The 12,868-nt window shown below is 43.1% G+C and overlaps 1 protein-coding gene across 5 annotated transcripts in view; it reads left to right on the top strand.

Annotated features, from left to right (window-relative positions):
• Positions 1 to 299: 299 nt before the first annotated feature.
• The window catches only part of GABRA6 (gamma-aminobutyric acid type A receptor subunit alpha6), a 46,266-nt gene continuing 33,697 nt past the window's right edge, over positions 300 to 12,868 (top strand). For 2 of the 5 annotated variants that reach the window (XM_060764972.2, XM_060764971.2), the window contains exons 1-6: positions 478 to 654; positions 836 to 978; positions 1,862 to 1,929; positions 5,816 to 6,036; positions 6,149 to 6,231; positions 12,345 to 12,488. In XM_060764972.2, the coding sequence (XP_060620955.2) occupies positions 614 to 654; positions 836 to 978; positions 1,862 to 1,929; positions 5,816 to 6,036; positions 6,149 to 6,231; positions 12,345 to 12,488 (700 nt within the window). In that variant the 5' untranslated portion in view covers positions 478 to 613. Of the gene's footprint in view, positions 655 to 835; positions 979 to 1,861; positions 1,930 to 5,815; positions 6,037 to 6,148; positions 6,232 to 12,344; positions 12,489 to 12,868 lie in introns of all 5 variants that reach the window. The other 3 variants (XM_067463732.1, XM_060764974.2, XM_060764973.2) reach the window with 3 other exon arrangements.

Below are 12,868 nucleotides of genomic sequence, written 5' to 3'. Positions count from 1 at the left end.
GCTGGCATCTCCGCACCGGGATGCCAGGGGAGAGCAAAGGAAGTTCCCAAAGAAGGCGGCGGCGGCGGCGGCGGCGGAGGAGAGGGTTCTCCTAATGCACCGGCTGCTTAATAATCTCCCTGTGAACCATCAAAAACATAATAATAATAATAATCAAAAAAGCAGAGGCCATTTCCGCGCCTAATCTCCGTGCAGGAAGATGCCAGCGCTTTCCCAGATTCCCTGACGGGTCCCTGCTAATTCCATGCCAAAACTAGCAGTGGATTTCTTCCTTTTAATCTCCCCTAATGCCTTATTCGATTATTGTCACTGCTCTCCGACCAGGCACCGTCCCTCCAGGCTCTAATTCCACCACGGAAGCCCTCGGAGCAGGACGGCGGAGGGGCCTCTCCGGGACCTCCCGCGCGCCCAACCGAAGGGAGGGGAAGGGGGACCCCCTCGGGCCAGGGCCATCTGCCCGCCCTCCCTCCCTCCCTTTCTCCGGAGTTGGCACCGAGCGCGGCTCCCAGGGGGAAGGCGGGAGCCGAAGGGCCGGCGCGGCGCCCGAGGCAAAGTGAGGATGGGCTCGGCGGAGCAGCGCGGCTCCAGTTGACCGGCTCGGCGACCCCGGAGGATGGCGGGCCGGGCGCTGCGCGGGATCTGGCTCCTGCTCTGGTAGGCGAGGGGCGCGCGCGAGGGGCCGGGCACGGGGGCGCGAGGCCCGCGCGGGACAGAAAGCAACTTTCTTGGGAACTTGAGTCGGGGGCGGAGGGAGGGAGGGAGAGAGCGAAGGGGAGCCGCGCGCCCCCTCAGCCTGGCCTCGCTGAGCCTGCTCCCGCTGCCTTTGCCCCCGCAGCCTGGGCGAAGTCCTGCCGGCGGAGGAGTCCAGCGCCGAGGCGGGCGACCTCTACGCCGAGAACATCTCCCGCATCTTGGACAAGCTCTTGGACGGATACGACAACCGGCTCCGGCCCGGCTTCGGCGGCAGGGGCACCCCAGGTGCGGCTCTCTCGCCTCCTCGGCGTCCCGCTCAGACTTCGGGGAGCCCGGGGAGGGAAAGGGGGGGGGGAGGCGCCGGCAACACCTGTGGCGCCTGGAGGGGGGAGGCGCCGAGGCGCAGCCGCACTCTCGCGCTCCCTCGACGGCGCCACCTCTCCCGAGTGGGCTTCCAAGGCGAGGGAAGGGGCGGGAAAGCCAACCCCGCGCCCCTCCAACAGCCCCACAACTCGCTCCCTCCCCCGGTTAAGCATTCAGCAAAGGAGGCCGGAGGGTGGAGTGATCGCCAGCCTCCATGCGCCACAGCTGAGCCTTTCCTCGAGTGGCGACCCCATTGGCCCCCCTCAACCCTCCTTCCCGCTCTCCCACACAGCCCTCGGGGAAAGGAGTGGGGCCAAGCCACGCTCGGAGGGAAGGCAACTTTGGGTGGCACTTTGGGCTTGGGGGGGGGGGGGGGGTAAACCAATCATATTCTCATCGTCACCAATGTCATGATAATAATATGGGTTGCTGTGAGTTTTCCCGGCTGTATGGCCATGCTCCAGAAGCATTCTCTCCTGACCTTTCGCTCACAACTATGGCAGGCATCCTCAGAGGTTGAGGGGTCGTCAGAAGAGAGTGCCTCTGGAACACGGCCATACCACTGTGGCCAAACTCACAGCAAACCAGTGATTCCGGCCATGAAAGCCTTCGACAACACATTAAGATTAGCGATGGATTTGGATACAGCAGTTCCTCCACTGAGTTCTCTCCCCCCACACGCCATGGTCCCTCTCCTGACCACACTCCCCCGGCCTTTTCCCTTTCCTTCCTTCCTTCCTTCCTTCCTTCCTTCCTTCCTTCCTTCCTTCCTTCCTTCCTTCCTTCCTTCCTTCCTTCTCCTCAGGAGCCGTGACGGAAGTCAAGACCGACATCTACGTGACCAGTTTTGGCCCGGTGTCAGACGTGGAGATGGTAAGGCGGGGCCCCCACTCCCCTTTCTCTCCTTCCGTGGTGGGGGTGAGCTTTGGGGGCCACACGGAGCCCGCCCCTCACTTCTCTGCCCTCCTCCCTTGTCTGGCTTGCAAGAGAGCCCGCCCTGGCCCCCTGCTCTCTCTCTCTCTCTCTCTCTCTCTCTCTCTGTCCTAGGCTTCATTACGGCGGCATCTGAGTGGACTGTCATTAGAGCAGATTACGCCCTTTAATCTCCTCCTCAATCTCCGCCATGCGGGGACCGGGCCGGGCCTGGCCTTTCAAGGGAAGCTGCTGGCTTGGCACAAAGGACAGGCCGCGCTAGGCCAGGGAAAGGGGCCTCTTTCTTTCCCAAGAGGGGGCTGGGGGGTGCTCGAGCTCCCCAAAGAAAGGCTTCCAAGGGCGTCCTCTCCTCCCGAAGGCGGGTTTGTTGCTTGCGAGAGGGACCCCCGCCCTGCCTAAGCAGCTTGCTGCCCTGCGCCCTGGGCTGGAGCGGGGAATTACAGGGCAGGGAGGGGAAGAGAGGGCCCCGCTCGCAGCCCACGTCAGGCCGAGCAGAGGGAAAGAGCAGATGGCCACAGGCGCTTAGTTGGGCAGCCGGGGATTGAGGCGCCAACACGCAGGAAAGGCAACACTTCAAGGTCCTCCTTCTCAGTGCTACTATTATAGGAGCGCTCCCATTCAGGAAGCTGGGCTCACTTTGAATTGGACCCCTCCCCTTCTCTTGTCCAATAAATAATAATAATAATAATAATAATAATAATAATAATAATAATAATAACTTTGTTTTTATACCCTGCCTCCACCTTCCCAAAGGGACTCGGGGGGGGGGGGGGGGGTTATAAAGGGACAAGCCCAGGGAGCACAAAGTTAAAATCATAACACAATAAGAATACAAAACAAAACCAAATAAAAGCATATCGCAATAAAATATAACATCATAAAAACAGTACCGTACAGAATGATAAAAGTGCTGAGTTCAGATGGCTCTGGGTTTGTGCAAATTCCTAGACAGAGCAAAGGGAAAGTACAAAATTCAGAAGGCAGAGATGGGAGGAGGATGTTCATGGGCATTAAAATGTCAGGATTGTAGAGCAGAGGGCCATGCTAAAGTGCTGGAACTTAGGTAACATCGGTTATTTCAATGCTAGGATTGGATATACACTTCTCCTTGAAATGAATGAGACTTCAGTTGACAGCAACCCAAATTGAAATCATGTGGCTCACTTCTGAGTCCACTTGTATAGGTCCCCAGCTCCTACTATTGTGTTTATGTTCAAAGCTGAGGGAGGCAAAACAAAGCAGCATACTGGCTGCTGGTTTTCTTTGCCTGCTCCCCGAGGCTGATTTTGAGAAGTTCTTGGAAATTCACAGTAATGCTCTCAGAAAGGATTTAAAAGATGGAGCATCATCTCACATATGTGAAGTCTGTTTTTTTTTTCATTTCTTTTAATATGAGGCCATAACATTTATGAACTATTTTGCAGCAAATGAGAACCACTGAAATAGCCAATTGCCTCACCCAGTGTATCAGGTTACCTTGTCAAATGGAATATTTAGTAGTGCACTTGCCCATGACAGTAAATTATGGTTGATCATTATACAAAGGAGTCATGAGTTTGGAGCCCTTCAAATTCCAGTTTCAATTAGCCTTACAATCCAGACAAGACAGAGGTCCTCCTAGTCATTCACAAGGCCAAACAGGGTATAGGGTTACAGCCTGTGTTGGATGGCATTACACTGTCTCTGAAGACACAGGTTCGCAGCTTGGAAGTGATCCTAGATTCATTCCTGAGCCTGAATCCCAGGTCTCGGCAGTGGTCAGGGGAGCTTTTGCACAATTAAAATTTGTGCATCAAGTCAGACTTGGACATAGTAGTCCATGCTCTGGTTACATCCCAAATAGACTACTGCAACACACTCTACATGGGGTTGCCTTTAAAGACTGTTTAGAAGCTTCAAGTGGTCCAATGGATGGCAGTCAGACTCCTCACGGGAGCAGCGTACAGGGAGCATACAACTCCCCTGTTATGCCAGCTCCAGTGGCTGCCAGTTTGCTATCAAGCACAATTCAAAGGGCTGGCTTTAGCCTATAAAGCCCTAAATGGCTCGAACCCAGCTTACCTGTCTAAATGTATCTCCCTCTATGAACCATCATGGAGATTAAGATCTTCTGGGGAGACCCTGCTCTCAGTCCGGCCTCCTTCGCAGGTGCGTTTGGTGCGGATGAGAGACAGGGCCTTCTCAATGGTAGCCCCTCGACTGTGGAACTCCTCCCCTGTGATATTCGATCAGTTCGTAGCTTTCAGAAAGAGGGTTAAAACATGGCTTTAGGACCAAGTTTTTGGGGAACAACTGCAGTGTAATAAATGAACATAGAATCTGTGGAATGACATTTGGAATGGCCCTGCATTATGACTTTGGATTGTATGATTTTAATAATTGATGTAATTGTATTTAGATGTTTTAACTCTCTGGTTTTTAATGTAGATATTTACCAATTGTATATTATTTCAAGGCCTTGAATTGTTGACGATATGTGAGGCCGCTCTGAGTCCTGCTCGTAGTTGATACAAATATGGGATACAAATATGGTAAATAAATAAAACAAATACATCCAGACCTTTAAAAAGGAAGATTCACAGAAACACCCTGTAATAACCATTGCTTGAAACTGATTTGTTTCAATAAACCACGAAGGAGACCATTTAAAAATAATGATACAACTAACTTTATTACCTGAAACAAGTTGAGCTTTTTGGCAGAAAGGGTAACAATGTTGTAACCAGATTAGATTCCTGGAGAATGGCATTTTGAATATAATGTTTTGGTGGTGGCTATGGTGATGTGATATCTGAAAACTGTTTGATTTTTAAAGATAATGAGATTAAATTTAATGAGATTAAAAACAAGAAAGACAAATGACATGTCTAACAGGTTTCCTTTCTTCAGGGTTGCTTCAGTTGACCTCATGTTGGAGATGGGTCAGATGAAGCTAGAAGTTAGTATCTTGATGGGACAGTCAGACTTTTTAAATGGATGGCTTAGCAGTTGCCAACAGAATCAGGCATTGGGCCAGATCTGTCTTTCTTGTTTACATAAAGTAATCTTAGGAATCGTTTCCTCTTCTTATAGTCTCATGCTTCTTCCCATGTTCTCATTTTCTCTTTTATTTGTTTCTTCATTTGTAATTAATCTTTAACAAATCACTAATTTTATTCCCACAAATTGCTTGCCTCTCACTCCAGGAATTCTTTTACACAACTTATTAAATCTAAACCTTTGTCAAAAACATGCTTTTCCTTGCCCAAAACCAATACTGCATATTTATTTAAGACACTAAGATGAGGATTATGAATTCACATAAAGATAAGAATTATGAATTCACATAAAGTTTTTATTTATGTTATTGCAAGGTATCCATTCAATTTGGGGTTATTTCTCTTAAATTCTTTAAGGAAGGATACTTTCTTTCTCTCATAGGCTGGCTCCTTGTTAGTAACTATTTAAAGATAATAGGATTAAAGTGATTAAGAAACAAATACGGTAGCTGACTTGTACTCATAAGCTCTCCTATGAAGACACCACTTATTGTTATTTTAATGTCAAGGTGGGCAGTCCTAGTATCACATCTGACCCTTGCCCTGATTTTATGTTGTAATTTTAGAAGTTCTCTGCAACTGATGAGTTCATATTTTTGACAAGAGAGATCTATCTCTTCCTGTACACCTCCCACCTGGAAAGTAGGAAGAAAGAGAGAAGTTGTAACTAAAATAAACAGCAGAGGGGAGTTTGGCATTGCAAATTTCCATCATCTGTTCTCCCGACAAGTAACTCCAATAGGAAAAAAATGTTTTCCTACTCATTTGGCTGATTTCTTTTGCTGTAGGAATATACAATGGATGTTTTCTTTCGCCAAACATGGGTTGACGAGAGGCTGAAATTTGGTGGTCCCACAGAAATTCTGAGATTGAACAATTTAATGGTCAGTAAAATATGGACACCGGACACTTTCTTTAGAAATGGGAAGAAGTCAATAGCTCACAATATGACAACTCCTAATAAACTGTTCAGGATAATGCAAAATGGCACAATTCTCTATACAATGAGGTAAGAATAAACTCACTCTAGTTCTTTTCTGTCTTATGTGGCCCTCTTACATGGATGAGGGGAGTGGTTTGTGTGGCAATTAAGCTAAGTTTTTCTTTTCCTCTTTTTCTAGACTTACGATTAATGCTGACTGCCCAATGCGTCTAGTGAACTTTCCTATGGATGGGCATGCTTGTCCTTTGAAATTTGGGAGCTGTAAGTCTGCACAAAGTTCAAATCTTTCAATATAAGCAAAACCTTAAGCAGTGAAATACAGGTCCACTTGATTTACCTTCATTTTTTTAAAGTAATGCCCCAAGACATTAATAGATGTTTGAAGTGAGCTTCTTTGGATGAAAGTGATAGAAGTAAAAAGAACAAAAATGGTTATCACTAAAAAATCACATTCAGCATTTCATAAAATTTGAATTAAATCCACAAGTCTAAAAACATATTCTATTGGGTCAGTTGACAAAGAGTTAATTAAATTGTTGATTACAACTCTGTGTTTTCCCCCAGCTTGAGATCAAATATTGGGGAGCAGTTCATTTTATGATAAGAGAGATTTGAGCTACTTTCTTCTCCTCTATTTTTTGGGTTTTCCCTTTTCCATATATTCCTCTAGCTAAGATTGTTTTATGCATAAATGGTTTGTGTGACTTTATAATAGCTTTTTCACAATTTAGCAAACATAGGGACCAAAGAGGTATGATTTGTAAATTACATGTATATTATCATCATATTTCAGCTTCATTTAGTTGCTCAAATGCATAAAAGCAGTTATTTACTGTTATTTCTCCTACTCCACAATTATCTTGTACATTTTCTTGTACATTTTCCTTGGAGCTATATATAATTGTGAAGTAATCTTGAAAGAATTTTCTTTAAAATTAAGTGACAGTGAAAAATGAGAAGTATTTTTTTTAAAAAAATATCAAGCCATATACTTGAAATTTCAGCATTTAGATGTTTATTCTATTTAGGGATATAATTCAAAATTATTTTCTATGTCTTTTAGAATGCAGTGCATTTTGGATAATATTGGGTTTTACAGGCTAGTATTTCAATTTATGTTCATCTTTTTCTGTGTTAAACATTTTTGTTTTGGTGTAAAAGTAGAACAAAGTTTACTTCATTATCTGTGAGTATTCAATTATACTTATCAAAAACATGATTTTGCCAAAAGTTAAAATACTCAAAAGGCCACCAAATAGATAATTTATAACTGGGGCAGCAGAAGATACTCAGGGAGATAATCTCTTTCTATACAAACCACATGTTGCGAAGATTGCTTCAATAATGAAATTGTCATTATTGTATGTCAGTGCAGTTAATTGAAGAAATAATTCTTAACTTGTGGAAATAAAAATAGCTAAATAATATGGAAACATTAAGCCATGCATGGTATTAATTTAGGTAATAGTTCTCAGCTGTTAAGCTAAAGATAGTCTTGTTTAGATCAAGTATATCTGCCATGCACAGACATTTATTCCCACTTAAATTGCAGCCAGTTCTGCATATTCACATGGCACTGGCATTTATCGATTTATCTATTTATTTTCACTTGGTAAAATTCTTTTCAGGAACATTACATGTATTTCTTTATTTTATATCCCATATTTATCTCAATAAATAAATAATAAATATTACACAAGGTGGCTTGCTTAAATCAGTAGACTGTAGAGATGGATTTGTGTAGATCAGTGTAGGGGAAAGAAATGACCACATTTTCTTTCTTTCCTTATTTTCTAGCCAAACTTGGGAATTTGCTGTCCTAGTGGGTGTTGACGCTGAGGCAGATATTTGCCAAGCCATTTTGCATGCTGAGTTATCTAATATGGTTTCCATTTAATCCTGAAATTGCTAGTTAGGGATGCAAGATGTCATGTTTCAAGACTCAAGTTTAAAATAACTGTCTCATGGAATTTGTGTTAGGATGTGAAAACAAGTTTATCTCAAGTCTTGCTCCAGGGAACCTTGCTCAAGTTTAATGGAACACAAAGGGTCCTGGTGGAACTGAATTCTCAATTGCACATCTTTATAGCTTTGTAAAAAGGTTACCTTTCCAGTCTCAGCATGTCTCCTTACCCAGTGATCTGGTAAGGGATGTGAGCAAGCTAGTCTAGGTTGAAGTAAGTTGAACTACTTACCAGTTACTTTTCACCAGATGAAGATTCCCATCATCAGAGCGGAAATCATCTATCGGACAGACAGCAAGTTATTTCACCTCAGCAGCCTGAAAGCCAAAACCAAGGGTACAGTAACATCTATTATAGAACTTCAGTATGCTGATGACAACGTTGTTTGTGTACATTCAGAAGAAGACCTACAAGCCACTTTAAACACCTTCGCAGAAGCATATGAGCAGCTCGGCTTGTCATTAAACATCGAGAAACCCAATGTGCTCTTCCAGCAGTCACCAGCCAACCTCTCTCCAATGCCAGAAATACAGCTTAATGGTGTAAAATTAGAAAATGTTGACCATTTCCCCTACCTTGGCATCCACCTCTCCACAAAAGTCAACGTTGACACTAAAATTCAACACCTCCTGAGCTCTGTGAGTGCAGCATTTTTCTGAATGAAGCAGAGAGTGTTTGAGGACTGGGACATCTGTAGGGATACCAAGGTGCTTGTTTATAAAGCTATTGTCCTCCCAACCCTGCTATACGCTTGCGAGATGTGAACAGTCTACAGATGTCACATGCAACTCCTGGAATGATTCCATCAGTGTTGCCTCTGAAAAATCCTGCAAATCTCTTGGGAAGACAAGTGGACAAATGTCAGCATGCTGGAAGAAGCAAAGACCACCAGCATTGAAGCGATGGTCCTCCGCCATCAACTCTGCTGGACTGGCCACATTGTCTGGATGCCTAACCACCATCTCTCAAAGCAGTTGCTCTACTCCGAACTCAAGAACGAAAAACGGAATGTTGGAGGAGAGGAAAAGATATTTAAAGATGGGCTCAAAGCAAACCTTAAAAACTCTGGCATAGACACTGAGAACTTGGAAGCCCTGGCCCTTGAGCGCTCCAGCTGGAGGTCAGCTGTGACCAGCAGTGCTATAGAATTTGAAGAGGCATGAATGGAGGGCGAAAGAGAGAAATGTGCCAAGATGAAGGCGCGTCAAGCCAACTAGGACAGCTTCCACCTGGAAACCAGTGCCCTCACTGCAGAAGAAGATGCAGATCATGAATAGGGCTCCACAGTCACCTACGGACCCACTGCCATTACACTGATCCTGGAAGACTGTTCTACTCGGACAACAAGGGATTGCCTAAGTAAAAGTACTTTTCACCATTCCTTTGAGAAGAACACATATGAACATTCTTCATTGTTGCATGCCAAACGGGAGATTATCTGAAATGGGTCTTTAAAAACCCATTGTTTGATTTTTTTTTTGCAAGAACAGCAACATGTAGCACCTTACAATTGACAGTAGTATTCATGATTATTTGAAAATTAGTCTCGTTCAATTGAATATGTTCCAGGAAATTTGATATACGGTATGTTGATGTAGACTAAATTAGCTATGCTTTGTTTTGATTGACACGAATTGGACTTAAGTCATGACTAACTTGGTGGCTTTAAGTCCCACTGATACCATGTCTACAGGGGAGGTTTAAGCATATGGGAAAGTCATCCAGATTAAAGACCAATGATATGAAGCATGAGATGTAATGGGATATTACTTCTGTTATTTTAATCTGGATATTACCCTTTGGAGACAAATGGTCATGAAATTGAAGATATACACTCTATGACAATTTGATGTAAGAGCTTAAATGTGAAGAAGATAAGAGCAGTGGTTATTCGTAACAGCAGTGGCACGTGAATAATATTGCTATTGCCAGTGACAGCTGTATATTTTATAATCACAGTAGCACCTATTTCACATTTTAGGTTGAGCGTTCCTTATCTGGAAATATGAAATCCGAAGCCCTCCTAAATGCTGAATGAATCTTATTATTATGGTCACAGACCAGATGTGTAAAACATTAAAATCAGAGTTGTTGTTTTTTTTTAAAAAAAAACATTAACATTAAAACCAGAAAGTCAAAACATTAGAAACAGAAAGTCCAGGATATGGAACCATCTTAATCGGCTTCATATATGTCACTTAGAAAATTTGTGTATAAAATAGATACTAAATGAGTAGGTTAAAACATTATCCCCTAAAAACATCCACAATCTGTCTCCTTATTTTCACAGCTGCAGCACAAAACTTAGCCACTCTAAAAGTGATTCATGAGCATTACTGCAGAGTAGTTTTGCAGGTATCCCCTATCATGAGTATGCCCATGCAGTTCAGAGGAAGTGGAAACTGCCAGGCATTTCCTGTTATATTGTCACTTTTATAGGGATATTTCATCTGTTTTTATTACTCTTTAATGCTAAACTTTTTGCTGCCAGCTGCCTGCTTCCATTTTTGAAGGCACAGCAGTGGTTCTCCTGCTCATTCGTTCACAAGATAGAACCTGGTGGTTAGCAGACACCCCAGAAAGAAGAGAGAGGGTGGAGAGACATGCAAGAATCTGTAAAATGGTGAGAGGCATGGATTCATGGCATTTCACAGATCTCGAGTGCCTCTCTAGCCTCACATCTTGTTTCCTACTTGTATTGTGTGTGAAACACAAGGCTGGAGAGAGACTGAGGGTCTGTGAAATGGGAGGAATCTAAGCATTTCCAGCCCCTCATTGTATCCAGCCTTACACATTTAACATTTTTTTTCTGATTTTGGAGTACAAGAAGTACATAACTAAGGTACTTGTACTTCAAAATCAGAAAAAAATAAGAAATACAAAGCACTTCTGGTCCCAGGCATTTTATCTAAGAGATACTCAACCGGGTACAGTAAGAATTTAACTTAAGAGCATCCCAACGTAAAAGGATTTTGAGTTAAGAGCCATTGCTCAGCCTGGGTTTCACTTTGATATTCGAGCAGTATTTTGAGTTATGGGCTAGCGCCAGAGGGAGTGCTAGAGCCAGAGGCACTAGCACTTTAGGCCTTCAAGGGAGCAGCCTCCCTGCCTTGTGATTCAAGCTCTTGTCTGCTTTGGGAGATTGCTGTCTGCTTTGCTCTTGTCTGCTTTATAGAACTTTGGGTTAGTTGATTTTGTGTGGTTTTTATTCCTGGTATGTTTGGCTTCATGAAGAGAGAGAGGGAGAGAGCAAGAAAGGGAGGGAGGCTGGAATGAGTACAGTATGAAGAAAATTATGCTTCTGCCCTTTCATTTTGTGCTTCCTTGACACAACTTTGTACTTTTACCATTTTATACATAATTTGTTATTTATAAATGCATTTTCTTATTTTAAAAAAAGATGTAACAAAATGGGGGGAGGGTGAATAAGAGGTGGAACAGATTAATTCATTTCAATGGGAAAATTGCTTTGAAATAAAAGCAATTTGAGTTAAGAGCTTGATCACAAAATGAATTAAACTCTTAATTCAAGGCATCACTGTATAGTTATTTCCCATCATTGTCTATGACTTTGAAATAGCATACAAACAGCATATGCAGTGTAAGTTCATGTTTCAGATTTGTGCTGGAGAAGAGTAAAATGTTGACATCATTAGTTTTCTCTTCAGCAAATGAAATGCAGGCATAGATGTAGATTCCAAAATAGCTCATCCTTCTTTAGTAAATGACACCTTTCTCATAACATGGAAAGATTTGTTTGCTTGTCATTGGAGCATTTCCCCCTCATTTTCAAGGCTACTACTATTGTACATTTCTGTAAAATGTCCAGAATCATAAAATGTGATTTGTTACCTTCTGCATTTGAAGGGGTTCTTCATGCTATTTTTATCAATCAGCTGGTCCTTAGATCATGCTCTCCCTCTCAGTGTATATTTAGCTTCACAAAGGGAAAAGCCATTTATATTGCTAGATATCAGCACTTTTAAAATATGTATAGCTAGATTTTAGCTGTTATTTTTTTCCCATATGTGCTGATCCGAGGTGGGGAAGCATCTTGTTCTGGTGAAGTGCTGCCTCCACTAGGGTAGCTAGGGCTGATGGGCACTTGAGTTCAGTAAATTGTGGAGGACTACAAAGTAAGCAAATCAGCAAGTATGTTTTTACTTTGAGAGTGTAAAGCTTGTTCTTCTGATTGGAAATATTCAGACAATAATGTCTTCAACAGTTTGCTCCAGATGCCAAAGTACTCCATGACCATTCAGAACCAGAGCAAATGGATCAGTGAAGGAGTTTGTGATAGGAACAGTACTCCATGTGGGCCAATAGCACATACTAGGATACAAATGTTTTGCATATTTTGACATTGAAATTTCACTGATGCAAGTTTTTCTTTTTTACTTTCTCCCTCAGATGCCTATCCTAAAAGCGAGATTATTTACACTTGGAAAAAAGGACCATTGTATTCAGTGGAAATCCCACAAGAATCTTCCAGTCTTCTCCAATATGATCTGATAGGGCAAACAGTCTCTAGTGAAACAATCAAGTCCAATACAGGTAAGCTCATGGCTCACGTGGAGAGGCAATGTTAGCAAGTTTGTTCACTTTCTGAGCATATTTCGTGAACTTGGCTCAATCTGTTGGGAAAAAAATCCCACTGACTTCCTCTCTCAGAGATTGATGTTCAGCATAGTGTTTCAGGACATCAATGGCACGTCCTGCTTTTCTGTCAGTGTTCCGATTACCAGCCAAGTGTAAAATAATAGGTTTGTTGCCAGGATCGCTCCTCCCAATGCCAGACAACACTTTCTTTCACAGAGGAGCCAGCTTTAGGTTGAGTGAGATGTAGAGTCAAGAGAGGCAATTGTGGGCAACACAACTCCAGTTTTTGTCTCTACACTTCAAAGAGAAGTGCCTAGAAAAACAGCTGAATAAAG

This window comes from Anolis sagrei, chromosome 2 (genome assembly GCF_037176765.1).
Source record: "Anolis sagrei isolate rAnoSag1 chromosome 2, rAnoSag1.mat, whole genome shotgun sequence".
NCBI lineage: Eukaryota > Metazoa > Chordata > Lepidosauria > Squamata > Dactyloidae > Anolis > Anolis sagrei.
This window is presented reverse-complemented; position numbering and strand designations above follow the sequence as displayed.